Raw genomic sequence first — 23,434 nt, forward strand, 5'->3', positions numbered from 1 at the left:
TGAATACCCAACATGTGCCCAGCCAAGCCCTGACCAGCCCCAACAAATGATAGGGGGAGGATCACACACCTTGTTGCTAATTTTTATGTAAAATCATTTATTTTTCATTTTACAGACCAACCAAAATTCCCTCTCCCTCCCTTCCTCTTGCTCCCCCTACCTTCCACCCAGTCCCACTATTCATTCCTCAGAAAGAGTAGGGCCTCCCATGGGGAGTCAACAAAATCTGGCATATCAAGTTGAGGCAGGATCAAGGCCCTCCCCCCAGTTTCTACACTGAGCAAGATATCCCTCCATTGAGAATGGGCTCCAAAAAGCCAGTTCATCCACTAGGGATAAATCCTGGTTTCATTACCAGTGGTCCCACAGACTGCAGCCATACAACTGTTACCCATATTCAGTTGAGTTTGGTTCACATATTCCAATTAAAACATTACATTAAAAATTAGAAGCAAAATATATCTAAATCTCATATTGGGAGATAAAAAGACAAGAGCATCTCTGGGTTTGCTGTTCAGCCTGACTAGCCAAATCTGTACACACCAGATTCAGTAAGAGACTCTGCCTGAAAACAACTTGGAGAAGTGCTGCGGGAGGTCCTTCTGTATATGTGTTGCTTTTATTGGTTGATGAATAAATCTGTTTGGGCCAATGGCTTAGCAGAGAAAAGCGAGGCAGCAGGATAACAGAACAGAGATAGACAGAGGAGCGGGGGAGGTGAAATCAGGGACAGTCCATGTAGCTGCTGAAGGAGAAGGACACTCCAGAACCTTACTGGTAGGCCACAGCCTAGTGACAACACACAGACTAATAAACATGGGTTAATTTAAGATGTAAGGGCTACCAAGGAGTATGCCTAAGCTATTCACCAAACAGTATTGTAATTAATATAGTTTCTATGTAATTAGTCAGGTCAGGGCAGCTGGGAAATGAAAGAAGAACCTACAGAGAAGTGGTTGAGGCATCATACCAGATGTTAATCTCTGGATGCCTCATTCATACATATGCACACACACACACACACACACATACACGCATATAAGCAAAAAACCAAGTTACGTTTCTTCTGCCAGAATTACTAATACATGATCTACAAAGTCAGACCAGATTATTTCTATATATTTTCCTAATACAATGTGATTTCTATTCTGTTTTCTCAATAGGGCTCTGCATTTCAAAGGCTTCAGTGATCTCATTCTTCAAACATCACCCATGCATGCAAAAATTCCACTGATGTTTTCAGTTTCAGACAGGTATAGAAACAACACAAGAGATGAGAAATTTTAAATTGGCCTTTTCTCCTGTGATTGAGATCAATACGGAGAGCAGTCAATTGCTTTATGTGTTAACTACCTGTTCAAATGTTTGAGGGAAGAAACTCAATATTCTCGTGGCAAATAATCTATTTATTCATTTTTGTGAAGTATCTGTGAGAAGTTTACCAAACTCTTTCCTATGAACTCAGCATTGTGACACGTGGTAAGGTTGTATTTCACCCAAATAGCTACAATCCATAAGATGTGACTACAAAACAATACTGAGGAAATTTACTGTTGTCTTCAGGTCTTAAATATTGAGAGATAATATATTATGTAGTTGCCTTTTTATTTGACCATCTGACACTTATTAAAATAGGTATACTGATTCAAGACTTTATTGAAAGACTCTTAATTAGGTGTTTGATATTTACAGTAGATAATATGAATTTCTATGAGAAGATAGAATTACACAGACATTTGACATATATAAAATGTTTTATCTGTTTCTTGTTCATATAATATGAACCCAGGCCAAAGGTTGTCTTATATGATACCCATAGAGTTTTGTAGCATTCCCATAAACAAAGCAGTTCTCAGTTTTATCATAACAATTTAGCTTCAATAAAGCCTGACAGGTTGACTTCTTTTCCATCTTTCTGTTTTTTAATTTAGGCTTACATTTATGGAGAAAATGATTTCACAATTTGGTTTTAAATATCACTTGTCACTCTTGTAAAGCACAAATAACATCTCAAAGCAAGCAATCTACTTATTTTGGGACATTCATTCTTAGAAAGATTGATTTGGGGAAAGAAGAAGAGAGTTAATAAAAGCCATCTTTGATGTTATTTAACACAAAAGCAAACACAGATCTTTTTTATATTTGGCATTAAAAATCTGATCATTTGCCTCCCTCAAGAAAGCATACCCAGCTTTTATACAGACGGCACAGTGAAGAATAATAATATTTCTGTTTACTGAGATATCAGCTGGCATTTCCCTGCAAGTCAATGGCCTATTGCTGCTACACCATATTAGACCTCAATGTGGCATCTACAAATGTCAAGAGTATAAAAAATATAGTTTGGAAATCAAAAGCAGTCTCCAACACTCTCCCCAAAAAAATAAAACAAAAAAGGAGGGGGGGCAACGTTGAGCTAAATGTATTTGCTGCAGGAATCATGGCAATATTCAGCTGTCAATCTAGGAAAACAAGGGAGCCGCACTGGCAGAGCACTGGATAATGAAACTTCCAGCAGATGTTCAAGCAGGGCTCTAATTCTGACTGAACTCCCTTGGTGAGCATTTAATTTCTTTATCATATGCAGCCTCGGCAAATTGTACTTCATCAGAGATGTGTTGTGAAATATTAATATTTCATACGATAACAAAACTCCACAGACTAGCCTTTGTCATATTATGAGCATCCAAATTTCAAATGTCAAGATTCTGAATTATAATAAGTTTTAAACAGATTCTTGAATTGGCATAAAAAATTATAATAAGTCTAATCCCAATTGGTCTGCTGTAATGTCACACATATGTATATCATATGTGATATTTTAATACCAGTCTTTAGAAAAGGTTGGGTGGAGGGAAATGAGAGTTCAAATGTTGTGTACAACCTTTCATCCTAAATAAAACACAAGTACTCATATATGATGTAATTATATATTCACCATAGGCTTCATCAGTAATTAAGGATGAAGTATGAAACAAGCTGTAGTTTTCTAGGAGGTAGACTGAGTGCTCTGTATGCTCATATACAGGAGAGTATTTCTTTTTAGGACATGCCATTACTCATGTGCAAGGTGGCACTGTGATTTTTTTTTGCCATTACAATTTTCACAGATAAGCTTAAAAGCAGTCCTGGCACACTAGTTTTATACCACTATCAAAATAAGCAAGTGGGGTTGTCACTATGTTTCCAGTGCCAGGTTTTATTGATGTTTGTTCATATCTTCCCTTTCAACTTATAGCACAGACTTCCGAATGGATAGATTATATTTGAATGGGAGGTTTAGAAGGAAGATAGTTTCTAAATTTGCTTCTTCTGGTGAGTCCGTTAAAGGACACAGCTTCTGTGTTTCTGAGTGACCCAGGGTAACATATCAGTGCATGTCACCAATAGAGGAAAGATGATTCTGATGACTCAGAATTCAATTTGACAAACCAGGAGCAAATCCAAACCAACTATCCACCCCCCACCAAAATTCTTCACTTATAACCGGATTAAATATCTATTCCTGTTTGTGTGTATATTAAATAGCATAATGAATATATCATTAAATGCTCTGGAGATTTTTGATACCAAAAGATTAAACATTTGATTACAGCTTCCAGAATTCTTAAAATATGATAAGAAACATGGACAAATACACTATCAATATTCTACAAAACTGAACATAACTCATCCATAATATAAATCAATCCAGACTATCCAGTTAAATTTACTATTTTGTTTATCTAAAGTCTTTATCCAATTTTAATTGAATGGTTGATTTTCACATACACTTTTTCTACCTTACCACAATCCTTAAGAAATATTTTTCCTTGCTCTGATTTTTCTAACTCCTAAGGTTTTTTCTGGATTTTCTGCACCACCTTTACCCAACCTCTTATAAAATTGTCAGACTAAGAAAGCCAAAATCCCTTACTAATAATGTCAGCTATTGATCCCAGCGAGGGAAGAAAGCAGGAAGAATGAGTTTTAATGGTGCATGTTAGTTCTCTGCTATTTTCTTGCCCCAGGATAAGGATGATTTAAATAATGATACTCTATTTAGTCACTAGATCCACCCATTCTAACACATTAATTATTACTAACTACAAGTTAGTTCTAACCACATTGACGTGGCTTGTCGGTCCAAAACTTTTCAATAAATGGCCCATGAAATGCTTCTTTGTATTCTGTAAATTAGACTTCTAATTCACTACCATGTAAGGATGCTGTCTGTCCCCCATCCCATTAATCATCTAACCTTGGAAGTGTGCATTTACATTTTTTAAATGCTTAAAGTTGTCTTACATTTATTTGTTTGCTAATTTGTATATGCTTAAGTGTGTGTGTGTGTGTGTGTATTCTTAAGAAAATGCATCCTTTTGCCATATGACTCATGTGGCCACTAGGGGAAATATTTTAGGAATCAGTACCCCCCTTTTATCATCTCAGTTATAAGAATGAAACCCAAGTTACCACCCTTGACACTAAGGGTCTTTACCTGTTGAGCCATCTCACTGACTCTGCTTTTTGCACTAAAAATTTGATCTCAAATTTAATCATTTCCTCAGTATGTAGAACTCCTGTTAAAAGCATAAAACCATAATGTCACATGGAATTAATTTGGTGGGGGTATGTTTTTATTATGAAATTCATGAGAAATCTTATTACCACCATCAACAAATTACAGTGAGAAAGGCTGTAAGACATGTCGTGAATAATAGGATGTTATGCAAACTAAACCCATTGTTTTCCTAACTTTGAATTGAAGCATATGTTCACATTTACACAATACTCAAATCACAAAACAATAATGTCAAAACAAAGAATTAAAAATAGAAATTCTCATATTATCAGGCAGCGTCCCCCCATGGGATATATATCCAAATGAAATCAGTATGTCAAAAATATGTATTTCCATGTTAACCGTTGCACTATTCACAGTAGCACAAAAAAGAAACTTCCTTAATGTTCATCGAGTGATACATGGATAGAGAAAATATAGCACATATACACAGTGGAGTACTTTTCAGCAGAAAAATGGAACTTTGAGTTTGCAGCAACATGGGGTGGGGGACATCAGAATCATGATGTCAACTGAAATAGCCAGTCAGGAAGATGACTTGTATCACATGACTTCACTCACACATGGAAGTTTAAAAGAGGAAGTTAAGAGTTAAATGGTATTGACTAAAGGCTGCCTGGGGCATGGGGAGGAGGAGGAGAGGAGAAGGGTGGATCACTGGGGTTCAAATTACTTAGAAAACAGTTCTAGTGTGCTACAACACAAAATCATGACTATAAATGCCAGAAACATACTCCGCATTTCAAAGAGGTAGATCAAAGGAGCTGGAAAGCTTTTTGCATAAGGAAATAAAAAATATTTGAGAGAGGAATGTTTAATGTGATTAAAACCCTACATCATACACAGAAATAACAGAGCATCATATGACATCCTTCTAATATAAGCAATTAAAATAATTCAATTCAACTAAAACAGGAATTATTGAATGTAAAATCACTACTAGACTAGTGTGTTTATTTGCGTATAGGTTTCTGAGGCAGACCTCAAGTAGCTCAGGCTGACCTTGAAATGTACCAACAATGGCCTTGAATTTTGATCTTTCTCCCTCTAGTTCCTGAGTGCTGGGATGGTAGGCATGTTTCACCGTACCTGTTTTATGTAATGTTGGGGTTTGAACTTAGATCTTTGCACTTGCTAGGCAAGTACTTCACAAACTGAGCTACGTTACCAGGCAAAATATATTTTTGATGGTTTTTAGACAATACAAAGTTGAAATATATTCCACAGAAGTTTAACTGTGGGGTAGACAGATTTCAAAAAAATTAAACTGCAATGTTCAAAGTTTTCAGCTATTTGGTAATTATCATCTCAGACTTTAAAAAAGTTCTATCTTATATTTATCTTTGAATTAAAATGCATGCTAGACGTTTGCATAAAACATCAAACATATTTTCTTACCTTATCAAGAGAGAACGTTTTGGTCAAAGCAAAACCCCATCCGGCTTCAAAGGCCCTTCGAATCATTGGTGTGCTAGTGGCTGGTGTAGCACTGGCAAGGCCAAAGGGATTGGGAAACTTCAGCCCAGCCATTTCCACACTGATGTCCACTAGGTCGACAGGAGTGTAAAACAGGGGCAGTTCAGGCTTGGTGGATACCAAGGATCCATATTGTGCCTGCAAGAAACAAGTGAGCAAATAATTGCTTTTGTATCATACCTGAACTGTCATATAATTTTCCCCAAGTATCTCTTCACCATAGCATTCACATGAACACAATTGGTCCACCTCTCTGTAGAAAACTGTCCCAAGTCAGATTTCAGTACCTCAACGTTATACAAAATTATCATCATTTTCCAAGTTAAAAGATGCCATAGATGTAGTGAACAGAAGGAAAATCAATTAAACAAACAAAAAAAACCCTCTATTTCCAGCATACTGTGACCCAAACACAAGAGGGGATCATTTTCAAACTTGCCCTTCTGGTTCCATTAGCCCAGCTTCATTGTACTTAATTTATGAAAACATCTTAGCACTGAGAGATGGGCCATGGCAAGTGAGGAGGTCTAAACTCATTTCTCAGTAATCTCACTGCTCTGGATGTGGCTTCTGGATGGCCCCTTAGCATGCCCAGCCTCTTCTCCTCTATAACTCTCAGTACAACAGTGGGACTTCTGGCTGTCTCATTTCCTACCTCAGAGGGATATTGGGGAAGGCAGAAAGTAGGCCACAGGGAGATTTCTAATTGCAACAGAAATTACACACTTGAGGATTTAAGTAGTTTGCTTTTTCAGAAACATAACCAGAAACAGATACCAGTTTACATTAAAATCTTCAGTTGGTACATAAAAATGCACATTGCCAACTTCAGTGGCCACTGTAAGCAAGATGTTAATATGTTTTAATAAAAATACGTAGGCACCTGGCTCACTTAAGGATAGCAAATGCTTGCCGAATGTCTGTCCTCTTTTCCCCTATTTCCTTTCCTTCCTTATTCTCACCCTCTTCTGTCCCCCTCTTAGCCCTTCCTCCCTCCTTCTGTTTATCTATGAAAGACAAATCCTTGAAAAATACAAAAATGGATGAATATTCTCAGGCAAACTAGTTAGTGAATGGACAGGGCTACTTAATTCAGAAGTAGAGCTCCATTCTCTTGTGAATCATCACTCCAAAGAAAAGGTATTTGAGAAGAACCTTAATTTTATAGGCATGTGTCTTGTGTAGATAAAGATTACCATGACTTGCATAGAAATCATTTTTCAGCCCTCCATCACTTACAAAGCAGAGAAAAGCTCACTTAATATGCAAAAAGGCATCAAACTTGCCCGTTGAAAGGCCATTGTGTTTCTGGTTTTGAAAAAAAAAAAAAGAGCCTGGTGGCATCTAGCCTGTAGCTATAGATACTTTTCATTCTCCACCAGGGATTATCTGGCTTTTATGGATCCTTCCCTCCCTGCATCCATCCACCTATTCCTCCCTCCCTGATCAAATTTAAATTCTTTACACCTAATCTCCTCCCACTTCCGAGCCACATTTTTGGGAGGTCTCATTGTGCTTGACTCTACTTAAAATAGTATTTAAGTATAAACCAAGATGATGTGGGATGTCCTTTTGTATATGTGTCGCATTATTGGTTGATGAATAAACCTGCTTCGGCTTAAGGCAGGGCAGAATAAAGCCAGGCAGGAAATCCAAACGGAGATATAGGGAGGGAGTAGGCAGAGTCAGGGAGATGCCATGGAGCTGCTGAAGGAGACAGATGCCCCCAGAATATTTACCAGTAGGCCACAACCTAGTGGTGATTATAGATTAATAGAAATGTGTTAATTTAAGATGTAAGAGTTAGTTAATAAGAAGCCTGAGCTAATAGGCCAAACAGTGCTGTAACTAATATAGTTTCTGTGTGATTATTCAGGTCTGAGTGGCTGGGAAATGAACAAGCAGTCTCCATTTACACCGAGAGAAGAATGTAAACATGTGCCTTAGGGAAAATTGGAGGTGTTTGTGTGTGTGTGTCCATGTGGACAGGTATCATACAGATGGATATGGAAGAAAATCACCCTTAGTACTGATAGTATTTTAACTCTGTTTGACAATAGTTTGAGAAGAATCAAATACGCTTTAGGCTAGATAAAAAGAGAAGTTTCAACATAAGGCAAGTAAACCAGGAAAAATTACAAGCACTGCTCCTATACGCACATTCAGAAGCAAAACACTGGGCACTGTTGTGAATAAAGTCCACAGCAAGAGTGAAGATGGCACTGTATGCCACTGACATGAAATGACTACAGTGTTCTGCTTGCTGTAGCTGGGCACTGAAATATCCAATTTTGTCAATACTGCAGATAAATTTTGGCTTGTTTATGAGTATAGTTATTACAGCATAGAGTACCATCCCCAAATGGCATTATGTGTGTGTCTGTGTGTGTATATACATTTTGCATATACACATATATGTATATAATACAATATTACATATTATTACACATATATTCTATATTGTATGTATATATTGTATGTCTAGTTCAGCTTGCATTACTTAATATATGTAGTTTTTAAAATATAAGGCCCAGTTCGAAAATAAGAAAGTTACTGGTTTGGAATTTATAAATAAAATGTTGTGTACAAATTTTGTAGGGTTTCCTTTAAGATTAACAAAGAGAAAACTAAATGTACTGAACAAGTAAAGTGTAAATATACACTTATTAACAAAGCTTTTTCAAATGAGAGGGTCATAGATTATATATCTTATACTATGTATAACTACAGATGTGAGTGTGTGTGTGTGCATGCATGCACACACAAGGTTGTGTTTGCTTTGTCTTTGTCCACCTCTGCTTTAAGCTGTACTTCTTATTGTACATTATAGAAAAGCCTTCTTCACCTGTGCCTGACTCTGTGGCCTGAATCTCAAGTTTCAGCTCTCACTGAAAGACCAATGCCTTCCAAATCCCAGGCTTGGCCCCCATGCTGAGATTTCCAAGAGCTTTCACCACCTTTGGCTGCTGATATGGTGGATGCCCTTAAATCACACAGTTTTAAATTGGACCTTATTGCATTCTTCTCTAAAACACATGTTACCCAGATTTTCAATTTCAGACAATACTGTTTTTCCAGTCACCTGATAGTGTTAGCAAATAACAGATATGATAGAGATGTTGAACAGTAAAGACTATTAGTTCCCTGCAATTTCCACGGTGGAAAGTTATTCTATGTCAGAACCAGAAATGACACAGAAGCAACTAGTGCACTGGCTAACTGAGTGGGTGTTTACTGTTTATTAACTGGGAAAAATAGTAAGATAATGCTTTACATAAATGAAGGGAATGTCATACATATGCATATGTATCTAGCAGGATGAGATTTCTGAGTAACCCTCCAACACCAGTTGTTCACATCAGTATGCCATTTTATTTGATATTTTATTTTTAAATTCTTTGTACTTTTATTTTTTATATCTTTATATTTTTCATTAATGATAGTCACTATATTTCATAACATTACATGAAACAAACAGATTTCAAGGCATATTACCACAATTACTTAAATTTTATTTTTATTTTAGCTTGACAACTTTTTATGGGCTTCAGAGTGTTTTGATTTACGAATGTGGAATGGCATGAGGTTTGCTATCCTACCTACTTTCTCAATTGGAGGTAAGTCTGAAATATCATCAACAAAGGCAGCATTGTGTAATATCTCTCTATGTTGTCTTCCAGTAGTGAGGAAGTTTCCGGTCCTACATTTAATTTGTCTTAGATTCATTTGTTTCATTTTATGTGCATGAATGTCTTGTCTGCTTACATTTCTGTGCACCACTGCCAGGTGCCTGAGGAGGTAAGGGGAGAGGTTGAATCCCCTGGAACTGGAGCTATGGGTGGTTGTGAGACCCCAGGTGGGTTCTGGGAATCAAACTTAGGTCTTCTGCAAGAGCAACATGTGCTCTTAATGGCTGAGCCAACTCTTTAGTCCCTTTAACTATTTTTTAGTTCAAGAATTTAGTGAATTAATTCTTCAGTTCACTAAGGATTGGTATTTATGTGATATGAACTACATATCTAAGCTCACCATTTTACATGTGGTCAATTATCTAAGCAACTCTCCCTTTCTTATTACATATTCCTTAGAAAATTCATTGTATAGGTTCATTTCTGAGCTCTATATGCTGTCTGATTTATTGATGTGATAATTAATTGGCTAATTTTGACAGCATACTTAAAACAGTCTTTGAAAATAAGCAATAATGGCCTAAAGCTCATCTAGTGAAGGTCAAGTTAGGCACTCTGATGACTAACCTGGAACACAGATTGTGCTGATTGAGGCTTTCAGCAGGGATGTCCCTAAAAGTTAACAAAATGCGGAACTAGGATGATCAGGGATAGTTGTCTTGAACATTTTATTATGCAAAGAAAAATCCATGGACAAAGGGATTAGTGTGGAATGCCTATAGGAGCCTCAGCCGCACATGTGCAAAGCACAAAAGGATTTACTTCTATATAGGAAGCAAATGATCTCAGAAATAAATGGTTTTAATAAATAATTCATCCTCAACTTCTTTGTGTGTTCAACGCATACAACAGAAGCTATGAAAATAAACAGAAACAAAAGGTTTAATTCATATAGGACCGAGGTTAGGGTAGCAAAAGTGGAGACTGTGGGACTGTAAGAAGGCCAGAGCCCACCATGGAGACAGAGGAATGAATATGGTGCTTTCCGGAGCCATTGCTAGATCTAAGAGTCACTGAAACTGAGACAGCTGACAAATAAACTTCTTTAAACTTTGTTTTTCCCCCGAGAATTTATTTTGGAGAAACTAAGCAAGCATTTTAGTAACGTTACATACAACTTCTCAAGTTTGACTAGATGGCATAGATTAGAAGAGGTCCTAAATGTATGTAGGTTATAATTAAAATTTCTCATTTTATTTCTATCTGCAAAGTTCTGTAAGGCCTGTCACTGCCCACAGAATTCCCGAGTATTATGTACCCTAATTTCACTCTGGATCCTCCATCACCACTGCTCAAGAGCGACCTCCCCCGATTCCCTTGTTCCCGGAGAACGTGCTTTCGCTTCAGCTGATTGAACCATTTGACATGTTGCAAGTAAAACAACATCATTTGTGGATCTGTGCCTTTCAGATTTCTTTTGTGGTGTGGTATGTTATTTCCTGCTTGGCTTGAATGTTGTGGAGAGTCTACAGAATCCTGCAATAGGAAGTACACTGCCATTGCCTAGATTCCTTGCTCTTGCTTCTTCATTACACTTTGTGTGCTTGCTTACACACCTCCACTTTCTGATGAATTTCATTTCAGCACCTGTCAAGAGCAGGACTAGCTTCACACACACAAAAAGTACAAAATTCAATGTATTAAAATGTTGAACTTGGATATACAACCTTATCTTTGCTTCTTTTTTTTTGCATTTTTCAGTGAGGTGATAAACTCACATAAACATTGATAAAAACCCATGCTTATTTAACTTATTTTAAAAAAATCACAAAATTCCCTTGTTCCATTAGGTTTATGGTTATTTATTTTCTGTTGTTATAAACAAGACATGTTAGAATAATTATATTTCATATAGGTACATCCACTGTGCAGCCTATGTTCTGCATGAAGCCCAACAAAAAACTGTTTAACTTATCGTTAACATGACGAGATTTATTTTGTTGTGTTCGCCACTTGGTTGTGATGTTACCAAATCAGAGTCCTGTAGACCAAACTTGTTGTAATGGCAAAAGGTTGGCCTTGAATGCTTGCAAAGCCTCTGCAAAGAGTCCTCCAGTGGCTCTCAGTAATATAGTAGCTTACTCATCTAAATGGGCCAGGCTTTGTTGACTCCCCATGGGAGGTCTTACCCTTGTGAGAAGTGCATGCTGGGTGGGCCAGAGGGGAAGTGATAGGGGCCGGGGGATGGAGGTGGGAGAACTGAGCTGGAGTACAAAATGAAATAAAAAATAAATACAGTTTAAAGTTTCAGTGTAAAAATAGATGCATTCTATAAATCCAGTCACATGAAGTGACATAAAGATTCACCCTTCACTTTGATTAAAATATTGCATCTTAGACTTCTGTACATTAAATTTTTTTAAAAAGTTAAACTTTCGTTATTTGCGGATGGTATGATAGTGTATATAAGTGACCCCAAAAAACTCTACCAGAGAACTCCTACAGCTGATAAATACATTCAGTGATGTGGAAGGATACAAGATCAACTAAAAAAAATCAGTAGCCCTCCTATACACAAGGATAAAGAAGCGGAGAGGGAAATCAAAGAAACATCACCTTTCATGATAGCCACAGATAGCATGAAGTATCTTGGGGTAACACTAGCCAAGGAATTGAAAGATCTATTTGACAAGAACTTTAAGTCTTTGAAGAAAGAAATTGGAGAGGACACCAGAAAATGGAAGGATCTCCCATGCTCTTGGATTAGTAGGATCAACACAATAAAGATGGCAATTCTACCAAAGGCAATCTATAGATTCAATGCAATCCCCATCAAAATCCCAACAATTTGTTAATTATATTTAAAGTATCAATGACATATATCCATTGACTCTGCTTTGGCTATATCTGCTTTAGATGCATTTCATAATTATTTTAAAACAAAGAATATAGCATCGAGTAGCTAATAATTGCTTGCTTAACTCTCAGACTGGGTTAATGCACGTCTCAAGCTCAAGAACTTGTTATCAAGAGGAGAAAATTACAAAGTAGAAATTAATTTAAGAGATTAGGAAAGGTAGAAGGCCAGAGAAAAATTTCCACAAAATATGACCCTGTTATCAGTGAGTGATCACATCCCTCGAAGTCCTTATTTCCTTTTTCATTTTCTTCCTCCTTCTGCTCCTCATTTGGACCTTGGGGGGCTCAGTCCGGTGCTCCAATGTGGGTCTCCATGTGTATCAAGGGGACGGATCTAATGAGAGTTTACCAAGGCCAGTTGGACTGGGACTGAACGAGGACTCAATCCAACCAGATTCTCTGAATGTGGCTGGCCAGAGTCTTTCTGAAAAGCCATTGACAATGGCATTGGGACTTGTTTCCTCTGCATATACTGGATTTTGCGGATCCAGTCCGTCTGGACACTCACCTTCCTGGACCTGGAGGGAGGCGGGAGGAACTTGAACTTCCCACTGGGCAGGAAACCCTGACTGCTCTTAGGGATGGAGAGGGAGGAGGAGAGGGAGTGGGGGGAGTGGGAGGGTGGTGGGAGGAGGGGCGGAAATGGAAACTTTTATAATTTAATAAAATTACAAAAAAATATGACCCTGTGCATTCATTTCTTGAAAAAAATCTATATTCACATAGTTTTTAAAACAGATTCATAGAATAAAATTTGGAAATTAAATATTTATTCAAACCCATGTGTATTTCTCTTGTTCCCAACGGTCAAGCTATATGTCCAATTTTGGCAGTATTATGTAAACAAAAACAATGTGCTGAACATGGTGTGTTGACATCCCTTGGAGAGTCTGATTTCAATTATTAAGGATATACCTTCAGACACATGTTTGATGCTTTTTCAGGATACAAATTCCGGTATTGATTTTTGAGAAAAAAAGCCTTATTCTTTTCTGTCACTATACCATTTGCATAGCCACTAATAGTGCACCGGGGTTAAATGTGAATTCTACCTTGCAAAACGACTGGTATCTGTATAGTCATCCGAGTGAATGGTGTTACCTTCTCATGAACTCATTTGCATTTCTCTAATAATTAGTTTGAGCAGCTTTTCATAGTCTTCCTGGCCACCTGCATGGCTTTTTGTGAGAAATGTCTCTTCATGGCTTTGTGCCTATTATTTATACTTTCTGTTTCCTTGTCTTTCTCAGTCGCTTCATATTTTTGCTATAGAATTTTAGTTTCCTTATGCATTTTAGAAATTAGTCTTTTATCAGATACATAGCTTGCAAATGTTTCTTTCTTGAAGCTGGCCTTACCACTCTGTCTGTTGCTTCCTTCTCTGCATTACAGGATTCTATTTGGATGCATTAACATGAATTCTGTCTTGCCTAATATTGTTCTATATGTGGACATCCATTTTTACATAATACTTTTAGGATACTAAAGTATGTTCTTTCTGTACCTAATTTTTAAATTTTGAAATTATTTTCTGTATGTACTGAAATTTCCATATTTTGCCTGTCATGTAGGTCACATGCTGTGACACATCTATTTATTTGTACACATAAAATTTCCTATGTATCCTAGTGATGGTACTCATATTCTGAGAGACTATAAGTTTTATATATAATCCTTCTAACGTTACTTTATTTTGTTGGCTAATAATTTGCTAAAGATTTTCATATCTATGCTCATTAGGCACAATGACCTATAGCTTTGGATTTTTTGCATAATGTATTCAGTGAGTTTTTTGTAATGAAGTGCTTCTGTTTTCTTAAAATGACTTGAAAATAATTTTTGATATTATATTTAAAAGGAGGTTTCGGGAGAGCTTGGGGGATTGGGATGGGTGGGATGGAGGAAGGGTGGATATGGGAGCAGGGAAGCAAATATCTTAATTAAGGGAGCCATTTTAGGGTTTGCAAGAGATTTGACTCTAGAGGGGTTCCCAGGTCCAAGGAGAGGTCCCCAGATTGTTCCTTGGGCAGCAGAGGAGAGGGTGCCTGAACTGGCCTTGTCCCATAGCCACACTGATGAATATCTTGCATATAACCATAAAACCTTCATCTTGCTATGGATGGAGATAGAGAAAGAGACTCACACTGGAGCACTGGACTTAGCTCCCAAGGTCCAAATGAGGAGCAGAAGGACAGAGAACATGAGCAAGGAAGTCAGGATCACGAGGTTTGCGTCCACCCACTGAGACAGTGGGACTGAGCAAATGGGAGCTCACCAAGGCCAACTGGACTTGCAGTGATGGAGCATGTGATCAAACTGGACACTCTGAATGTGGCTGGCAATGAAGGCTGACTGAGAAGCCAAGGACAATGGCACTGGGTTTTCATTCTACTGCATGGACTGACTCTGTAGGAGCCTGGTTTGTTTCGATGCTCACCTATATAAACCTGGATGGAGGAGGGAGGACCTTGGACTTCCCACAGGGCAGGGAACCCTGACTGCTCTTGGGACTAGAGAGGGAGGGGGAGGCGGGGAGGAGGTAGAAATTTTAATAAATAAATAAATAAACGAATGAATAGATATTAATTACTCATCAAATATTTGCTGGAATTCATTCTGAAGCAATTTGTTCTTCGGTATTCTTTTTTGGAGAGAGGTTTTTGATTACTGATTTAAGCTTATTTGTTACTGGCCTGCTGTGTCTTTATTTTTTGTTGGTTTAAATAAACTGCATGCTTTTTTAGGAGTTATATAATCAATTTTACATTGTCGAAATAGTTGACAAGTAATTGTTTATAGTGGCCTTTTTCTATGGCATCAAATATAAGGCTTCAAGAGAAATTTATTTTAAATCTTTGACAAAGTAAGTTTTTATTGATTTTGTTTATCTTTGCAGAAACAACCCTAAGTTTTCACTTGTTCCTTGTGCTTTAAAAATCTCTATTTTATATGTTTCTGTCCCAATCATTATTTTACCCTATGCATTCTGTTTTGGTTTTTACTAGTCTGTCAGTGTGTAAAGTAAACTTGTTTACTGAGTATCTTTCTTTTTGTTAAATAATATTTTTAAACTTAAATAATAATTTTTAAATAATAAGTTTAAAACATTTAAATAATAAATATTAAAACATTTAAATTTTTATTGTTAATTACATAATAAATATTAAATTATTTAAATAATAAACACTAAATAATAAATTTACTCTTTAAAATATTCTTGTTATTACTATTTTTGGATAAGTCCTGTTGTATTTTTGCTTTCCCTTGTCTTTACAAGTTAGTGATGTACATTTTGGTTGTTTTCTTTGATCAATAGATTATTCTATAATTCACACTAATGCTTAAGAGTTTCCAATTTTCTGTTATTATTGATTTCTAGTCTTATTCTTTTGTAGTTGGGGAGGACACAAGAGATGATTTAATTTTTCTTAAATTCATTAAGATTTGTTGTATGTCCTAGCACATGATCACTGCTATAGCAGCACAGAAAACCAGTGTGTAGTGGGGAGAAGCTCAGTAGGCCATATGTGTCCATACGATCGATCTGCTTGGTTTAGTTTTGCTCTGTTGACATGTAGTCATCCTGTGCGCAGATATTATTCCACTAACAAATGTAGTTTTTGTTGAGAAATATTCTGTTTCCTTACTGTTACCATCCAGATAGTCCAGCAATTTTTGAAAGTTGGGACAGATGTACCCAACACTTATAGTTCTGTCGGTTAACCATTCATTTACTTTATATTTTTGTGTGCTCAGTGTGCTCGGAGGTTGAGATTCTAATGTTGGGAGGTAGCTATCTAATCATTACATTTTCTGACTGCATGTGCAAATTCTCATTTAACACTGCCTTCTTTCTATTGTAAGTTTCACTTATTAAAAGTGTATTTTATTTAAAATGAGCACAATTCAAATTGTTCCCTTTGGTAGTTCTTTGCATGTAAAGTCATGTTGTATCCTCAAGTATGTGTTGTTTATTTGTTTGTTTGTTTGGTTGGTTGATTGGTTTGAATTCATGAGATAGGCTCTCATAAACCAGGCTGACCTCAAATCCACAATCCTGAATTCTGGGATTATAAGCATGCATGTGTCAACACATCTCGGTTATATATCTTTAATTCAAAGGTGAGTTTCTTGTAAGCAGTAAGTAGTTGAGTCCTTTTAAAATTCAGCCATTCTATGTAATTTGGTAACATCATTCATTTTTATTTAAAGTAATTATAATTAACTTTAAAGTAATTGGTAAAAAATTTCTATCATCATTTTAATAATCATTTTCTATGTTCTTTATGATCACCTAGAACTTTCCTTTTACTTTTATTATTTTTAGTTTGATTTTTGCTCGTTTTTGCAGTGATAATTTTTGATTCCTTTACTTTTCCAATTTTATATCTACCATACTCTTCTTCCTGCTTTTAGTTAAAAGCCTTTCATTAGAATTCTTATAGCAGTGTGTTTAGAACAGATAGCAAATGAGCTTCAGCTGCATGCAAAAGATCTACATTCTTTACTTTATTGCTACCAAAGTTATTATACTTCTTATATTGTGTATCTATTAAGGTGCTACAGATTATAATTGCACTCAGTATTTAGTCTTGTTACACTTGCACTAGAAATAAAAAGGATTGGATATCATTAACGGAGTATTATACTATTCTGTTTTGTGTATATGTATCTTTACTTGAGATATTTATATTTTCATATAGCAAATTTGTTCTTCTTATAATTAAGTCTAACAGCAACAAACTGCCTCAATTTTTTATCTATCTTCAGAAGTCTTAAACTTTCATTTTTGAATGCAATTTTTTGGATCCAAAATTCTTGACAGTTTTTATTTCATCCCTGTGATTATTCCACCCCACTCTCTCTGGGCTTACGAAATTTCTCTTGATGACTACGCTTGATGACTTATTGGAGATCATTTCTTGTGATTAGTCATTATTCTCACTTGCTATCAAAATTATCTCATGTCTGAATTTTATTAATTTAATCATAATCTCTCATCGTAAGCATCATTGGTTTTACCATATTCATTGACAATTACATACTATCAGTATTAATATCAAAATTTTTACTTACTACTTCATTATTTTTTGTGTGTGAGTGTGTATGCATGTGCATGCATGCTATGGAACATATATAGATGTCAGAAGAGTTAATTCTTTCCTTTCACTATGTGGTTTCCAGGGGTCAAGCTTAGATCATTAGTCTTGGTGGTAAGTGCTCTCACTTATTGAGACATCTTGCCAACCTCATTATTCCTTGTGAAGGATTTTTTTCTGCTGCTATCCCTCTCCTCTCTAGAATGCTCATAAGAGTACATTATTTGACTTGTTGGCAGACCATAACAGTTGGAAAACTTTTTAACTCTCATTCATTATTTGTTTTCTAGACAGAATATATAATTCCTAATGATTGCTTCTGAAATTATTAATTCTTCTCCTTGGTTGGCCATACTCTTGAATATCTTTATTCAATATTTCAGTGCAGTCATTGCATTCTTCAGTTCTAAAACTGTTATTGGACATAATTGCCATGTTGAATATTTTTGTTGTTGTTTTTTTTCCATGGTGCCATTTGTCCTTCCATATCCATTAGTTAGGATTGTTAGAAACCTTATTATAAAAATTTTGAGATATTTTAGATATGTGTTTTGGATTAGTTATAAAAATACAATGTCTTTATTTGCTAGCACTATGTTGGCTGATTCTTCATCATTCAGGCATGCTTATGTGCATATTTGAGAATGAGGCAATGTCTTTTAGGATTTATAAGTTGGTTTTCCGATGAAAAGGTCCCACCCATCAACCAGATTCAAATTATGGTTAGACTAGCACATAGAGTTTGCATGTATGGCCAGCTTCCAGGGTTACTAAGCAGGTTAATCTCAATATTGAATCTTGAGGTTAGTAAGTTTTCTGGGGAGCACATCCAGATGGTTAGAGCTTCTGCCTAGATGGTTTAGTTGAGTATTTCTAGTTGGTTGATTGTATGGAGGAATGAGCCTCTTACTGGGATTCACTGTTACCAAGGCTGGTTGTTTGTTTGGCTCCCCTCCCCCTTGGCTGCTTCAATTGGGTGAGGCCACTGGGTTCAATTCAAGAAACTGCTGAGCTCTATATTCTAGTTCATGACATCTTTTGCTCTTTTCTTGTTGCCCCTAAAAGTTTATCTTTGCGTATTTGTTTATCAGGTGAGGCGAAAGAGGACTGTCTTTTCCCAACTGGAGATATTTGTGGCTTGAGTTTATCTTGCAATCCAACTTAGAGAAGAAACTGTATGTAGTAATGAATTTTCTCATTTTTTTAAACATGGGTTTTCTCAAGTTTTGTGCTCCACTGAGAATGCAATGTAAATGATTTTCACAAAGGCATTCCTAACTGTGGATAATGGCAAACTTCATTGATGTACGTAGACTAGTATTTGGATCTCCTGCTCCATTACTCCTATCCTGCTGGAACCACTCAAAGCACATCTTGTTGGTGTCGCGCCTTTGTGAACTTTCCAATTTTCTTTTCCTTTTTTTTTCATTCACTTGCTTTGCGACAGACCTTTGCTACCAGTATAGGCTGGCTCCCAACTTCTTATGCATCCCAGGGTGACCTTGATCTTAAGATCCCCCCCCTGCTTACTTTAAATATGATAGTGAGGGATGAGAAGAGAATGACTAAGAAAGATATATGTATGTATGTATTCTTCTTGTTAAGTTAAACTTAAATGACTTTTCCTAAAATGAATAGAATACAGAATATTTTAATTAGAACAGGGATTTTTAGGGACAGAGGAAGTTTCTACTTTATGGTATTATAAAACGCCTCTTCAATAGAGAAACACCTGAGCCAGCACCACATGTGGAAGAGCATAGGGATAATACAAATAAAAGTTTTTAGTATAGTCTCTTTATGGTTCAAATGTATTAGTTGAGTTACAACCAAAACATTGGCTGCTAGATCCTTTCTAGTAACTACAATACAATGTTAAAATAATAGCCTGTTGACTATTTCTCATAGGCTGTATCCCATTCAAGTCAGAAAACCCATTCAAAGAATGAAACAGAGAATTAGCTTTAAGAAAAGGCTTTGAGTTTGAGCTCTTCCCCAAATAATAAAAACATGTTGACAGTTTTTTAAAAATGTCAATCAAGAAGGTAACAATTGCCATATTCAGAGGCCGAGGGGCAAAATAGGTGACACTGCTGACAAGATGTCAATGACTGGAGTCAGAAAAACTTGGGGACCAGCCTAGGGTGGCACCTGACAGCAAATCCATGTCACACAAAGGAGTCAGCATGATCAAGGAAGAGTGATGAAGAAAAATACAAGAAGCTGACATTTAAGAAAGGTGATGGGAGTAATGTTAAATATTGAGACTTGAAATAAAACAGCGCTGAACTGTAAGTCAACAACACAGCAGCTGATACTTGCTTTGGGGTCAAAAAACTATTAACCCTTGCATTTCTGGAATTGGTCTCTGCAAGAGGCAAAACAGCAGAGAGGAGCTAATGAAAGTCAGTACACCATTAAGAGGCCACAGGAATAGAGACACACATAGGGAGGATACATGTTCAGATAAATGAGGAGAAAATATGAAGTATTGGCACATTCGATTTTACCCTTCAGTTTCTGTGTTAATTCTACCTCATCATCAAGTACCATTTGCATCATTACCAGACAGTAACAGACATCACCCTAGTGTTAGGATAACACATACAGTTTCCTCAATCCTTTGTTACTATGATCTAAGAAACTGCCAAGTGTATTTATTTTCAACCATATTTTGTGAGAGGGTGTTTATGACAAGCCTTCCTAACTAATCACCAAATCCAATTCGGCTTCTGTACAGAACAGCAGACAAAAATTGGATGTAAACTATACCACACTGGGATATTCCCCAGCACACAGTGCCTACAACAGATGGGAAGAAAACTATGCTCTGCTGAGATATTGCCCAACATATAGAGACTGCAGCATTTTGGAAGTGAACTAAACACCCCAGATGTATTATCTAGTTAATAATAAAATTTTCAGCTCTCTGAGGGGAGCTTCTCAGTATATGCTGAATATAGTATATAGAAAGTAAGCTACCCAATGTGGGAATGATATATTGAATATGATCTACGCAAAGTGGTCTAGAATGAAATAGAATATCTTCTTAGAGAACTGGTTTAATTAGCTATTGGAAGAAACCACACTCAATACTTCAATCCAGGAACAGAATTCTCTGCTGACAGTGTCTATGTCCTGGATCCAGGCTATCCACTTGCTTAGACAGAACTCAGCAAGAAAGGAAGAGGCAAGGAGGTACTGAGATGAGCATTAGGCTAATAATTAGAATAGCCTGGGTTTAACCACAATACTCTCCTCATTTAGCATTCCTTTGGTTTGTTTGGCTTGGTTTGGTTTTTTGTTATTTTTTTAAAATTTCATTGCATCAGCAAGCTCAGGTCCTGAACAGGTTCGCACCAGGTCTTCTGTGTATATATTTTGGTCTTCAGTTTAATGTTTTTATGGGAATTTGAATGATCAAATGAGTAGGTCTCTGACTCTTGTGTCTTCTCTTGATCTCTTTTCCTTTGGTTGGTTTGCCTAGTCCAACGTCAATACAGTGGGTTTTGTTTTAATTTATACTTGTATTTATTCTACTATCTGCATCTCACATTTCTAACAAATATTCTTTTGAAATATAAAACTTTATTAATTCTTTGAGAATTATATACAATTCCTTTTGATCAAATTCTCTCCTTTCCTAACTCTACCCAGATCATCTGTCACTGCCTTCCAACTTCATGTCATTCTTTTTTTCTTCTTTCTTTATAATTCCCCATAAAATGCAATTTGTGATACCTACAGAGGCATAGGTGTACAATCATTTACTAGGGTCTACCACGTTCCATAAGGGGTTGGATCCAGTTATTTCCGTAGCCTATTTTTCCTCAAACAAATTCAAAAGTTTTTTTTTTAATTTCTAAAATGTGGCTAGTGATTAGAGAGAACTTTAAATATAATGCAATTGCCAAGTAAATAAACTAATAGAAAATGAAGTGATCATTCAATAATCCATATTACTCAATTGTAATGTATCCCATTTGTATTTCAGAAACACATGGACTTGATATCTCCATTCTCTAGAGGAAACAGGGAGACTCATGGCAATGTATCAGTGATTTTAAAGTTAGATGCTTGAGCCAGCAATTCCATCTCTGTTTCATAGCTGTAAATGAAATCAAACAAACAAAAAGCTATGTAGTGTTTCTATAGGTCCGAAGAAAAATAGCAAGCAGTTAAGTCAGGAAGTGAAACAGGTCTCATGACTTCTAGGGTTCTGTCATGCCATCTATTTCTTTTTGACCTGTTCCTTCACAGGTCTAGACTAAACTTTACTCCATTGCATAACACAGGAAATAAAATACAGCCGTGTTCCAAATTCCCAGGTAGGTTACTTTGGCCTTAAAATTTCCCCAGCAAAGCAATGGGTTCCCACACTCAGCTCCACTGTGTTTGTTTAGTTCCATATTATCTAGGGAATCAGTCATTATAACTTTGGAATCTGTAGCATTTATGGCCCCTTTGGACCCAGTGACTCTGCAGTGGCTAACTATGTTTCTTCTCTTCTTGCAAACCCACTGAGGCTCGGTGGGGGTCTTACATGGCAAGGATCAATTTTTTTTTCAGCAAGGATCAGAATTTTTTCAGATCGGATTTTTTATTTTTTCTGCCAGTTCTAATCTCAGCCTGAAGTAGCTATCTAGTCTTGTAGTGGAAATAGTCTGTTTTTATAGAGACAATTCCATTTTAAATTACTTCTTAGGCCAAACGCTGCCATTTAATAAAAGTTTGGAACCCTACACAAAACCAATAAAAGGCATTAAAATTACTTATTAGTCATGGTACTTTCTTCCTGTAACCAACCAGATAGCTCTGCTTGATAGCTCCATTAAACTCAGGCTTACTCCTCATTTTTCTTTGGTTTCCTTTTACCACACATTGGTATTATTTTTAAAAATCCTCTCTTCGCATAAAAGCTGTACATTATTACACAGGAAAGTATTCAATAGTGAAGAATACATGTCAAGGCACTGATGTAAATAATTATTTTAAAATATTAGCCAGGAACACACTATAGTTTAAGGCAAATGGACCAAAAAAAATAAAAGTTCATTACATACCCAGAGCTGTAGAGTTTGTTGCATATTTGGGTATAAGGAGCTGCAAAAAACTTTGTTTTTCAAGGACTATGAACAAATTTGACTTTACTAGTTACTTAAAAAAAGATAACTTAAAAAATGAAACCTCATGCATTTCTAAAACTAATTAAATCTATAAACTGAAGTTCTAATGCTAGCAGGCTAAATCATATCCATAGCCATAACAGTCCAATCCCAATGAAGTCGAAAGCATAGTATAAAAACAACATTTATCTGCGACATAGTTCAATATTTTTGGAGGCTATTACTATCTCCAACAGGATCTATTATGATTTAAAACTGTCTTTTTATTGATATTCATTGTTTTCTCACCTGACAGCGTCCAGTGATTTATATCAATCTTCTCTTAGCATGAGATTTAAGCATCTACAATATATCTCAAGGAGAAGGGCACTTTTTCAAGATGTCTCAAGATTTTTTAACACTGCTGTCATTTTAAAACCCTCACCTCTTCTCAGTTAAGAAGGATTTAGAGAAGAAGGCAGCTCTGTTGATAAAACCGCTTTTATCTGAAGCAGTAGAGGATTCAGAAATTAGTATGGCATATTGATAATGCCTTTGTTTATGGCATTCTTATTCCTTAAGTACGAAAGCACCACAGTCAGTTGTCAATCATAGAATGGCAACATAAAGTTCCTTTCCTGG

The 23,434-nt window shown here is 36.3% G+C and overlaps 1 protein-coding gene across 1 annotated transcript in view; it reads right to left on the bottom strand.

Moving 5' to 3' along the window:
* Dpyd (dihydropyrimidine dehydrogenase) overlaps positions 1-23,434 on the bottom strand; it is an 801,706-nt gene that overhangs the window by 405,236 nt on the left and 373,036 nt on the right. Inside the window, exon 13 of the mRNA XM_087897615.1 lies at positions 5,963-6,178. Coding sequence (XP_087753741.1) covers positions 5,963-6,178 — 216 coding nt within the window. The remainder of the gene's footprint in view (positions 1-5,962; positions 6,179-23,434) is intronic.

Source organism: Myodes glareolus, chromosome 17 (assembly GCF_982192425.1).
Source record: "Myodes glareolus chromosome 17, mMyoGla1.1, whole genome shotgun sequence".
Lineage (NCBI taxonomy): Eukaryota > Metazoa > Chordata > Mammalia > Rodentia > Cricetidae > Myodes > Myodes glareolus.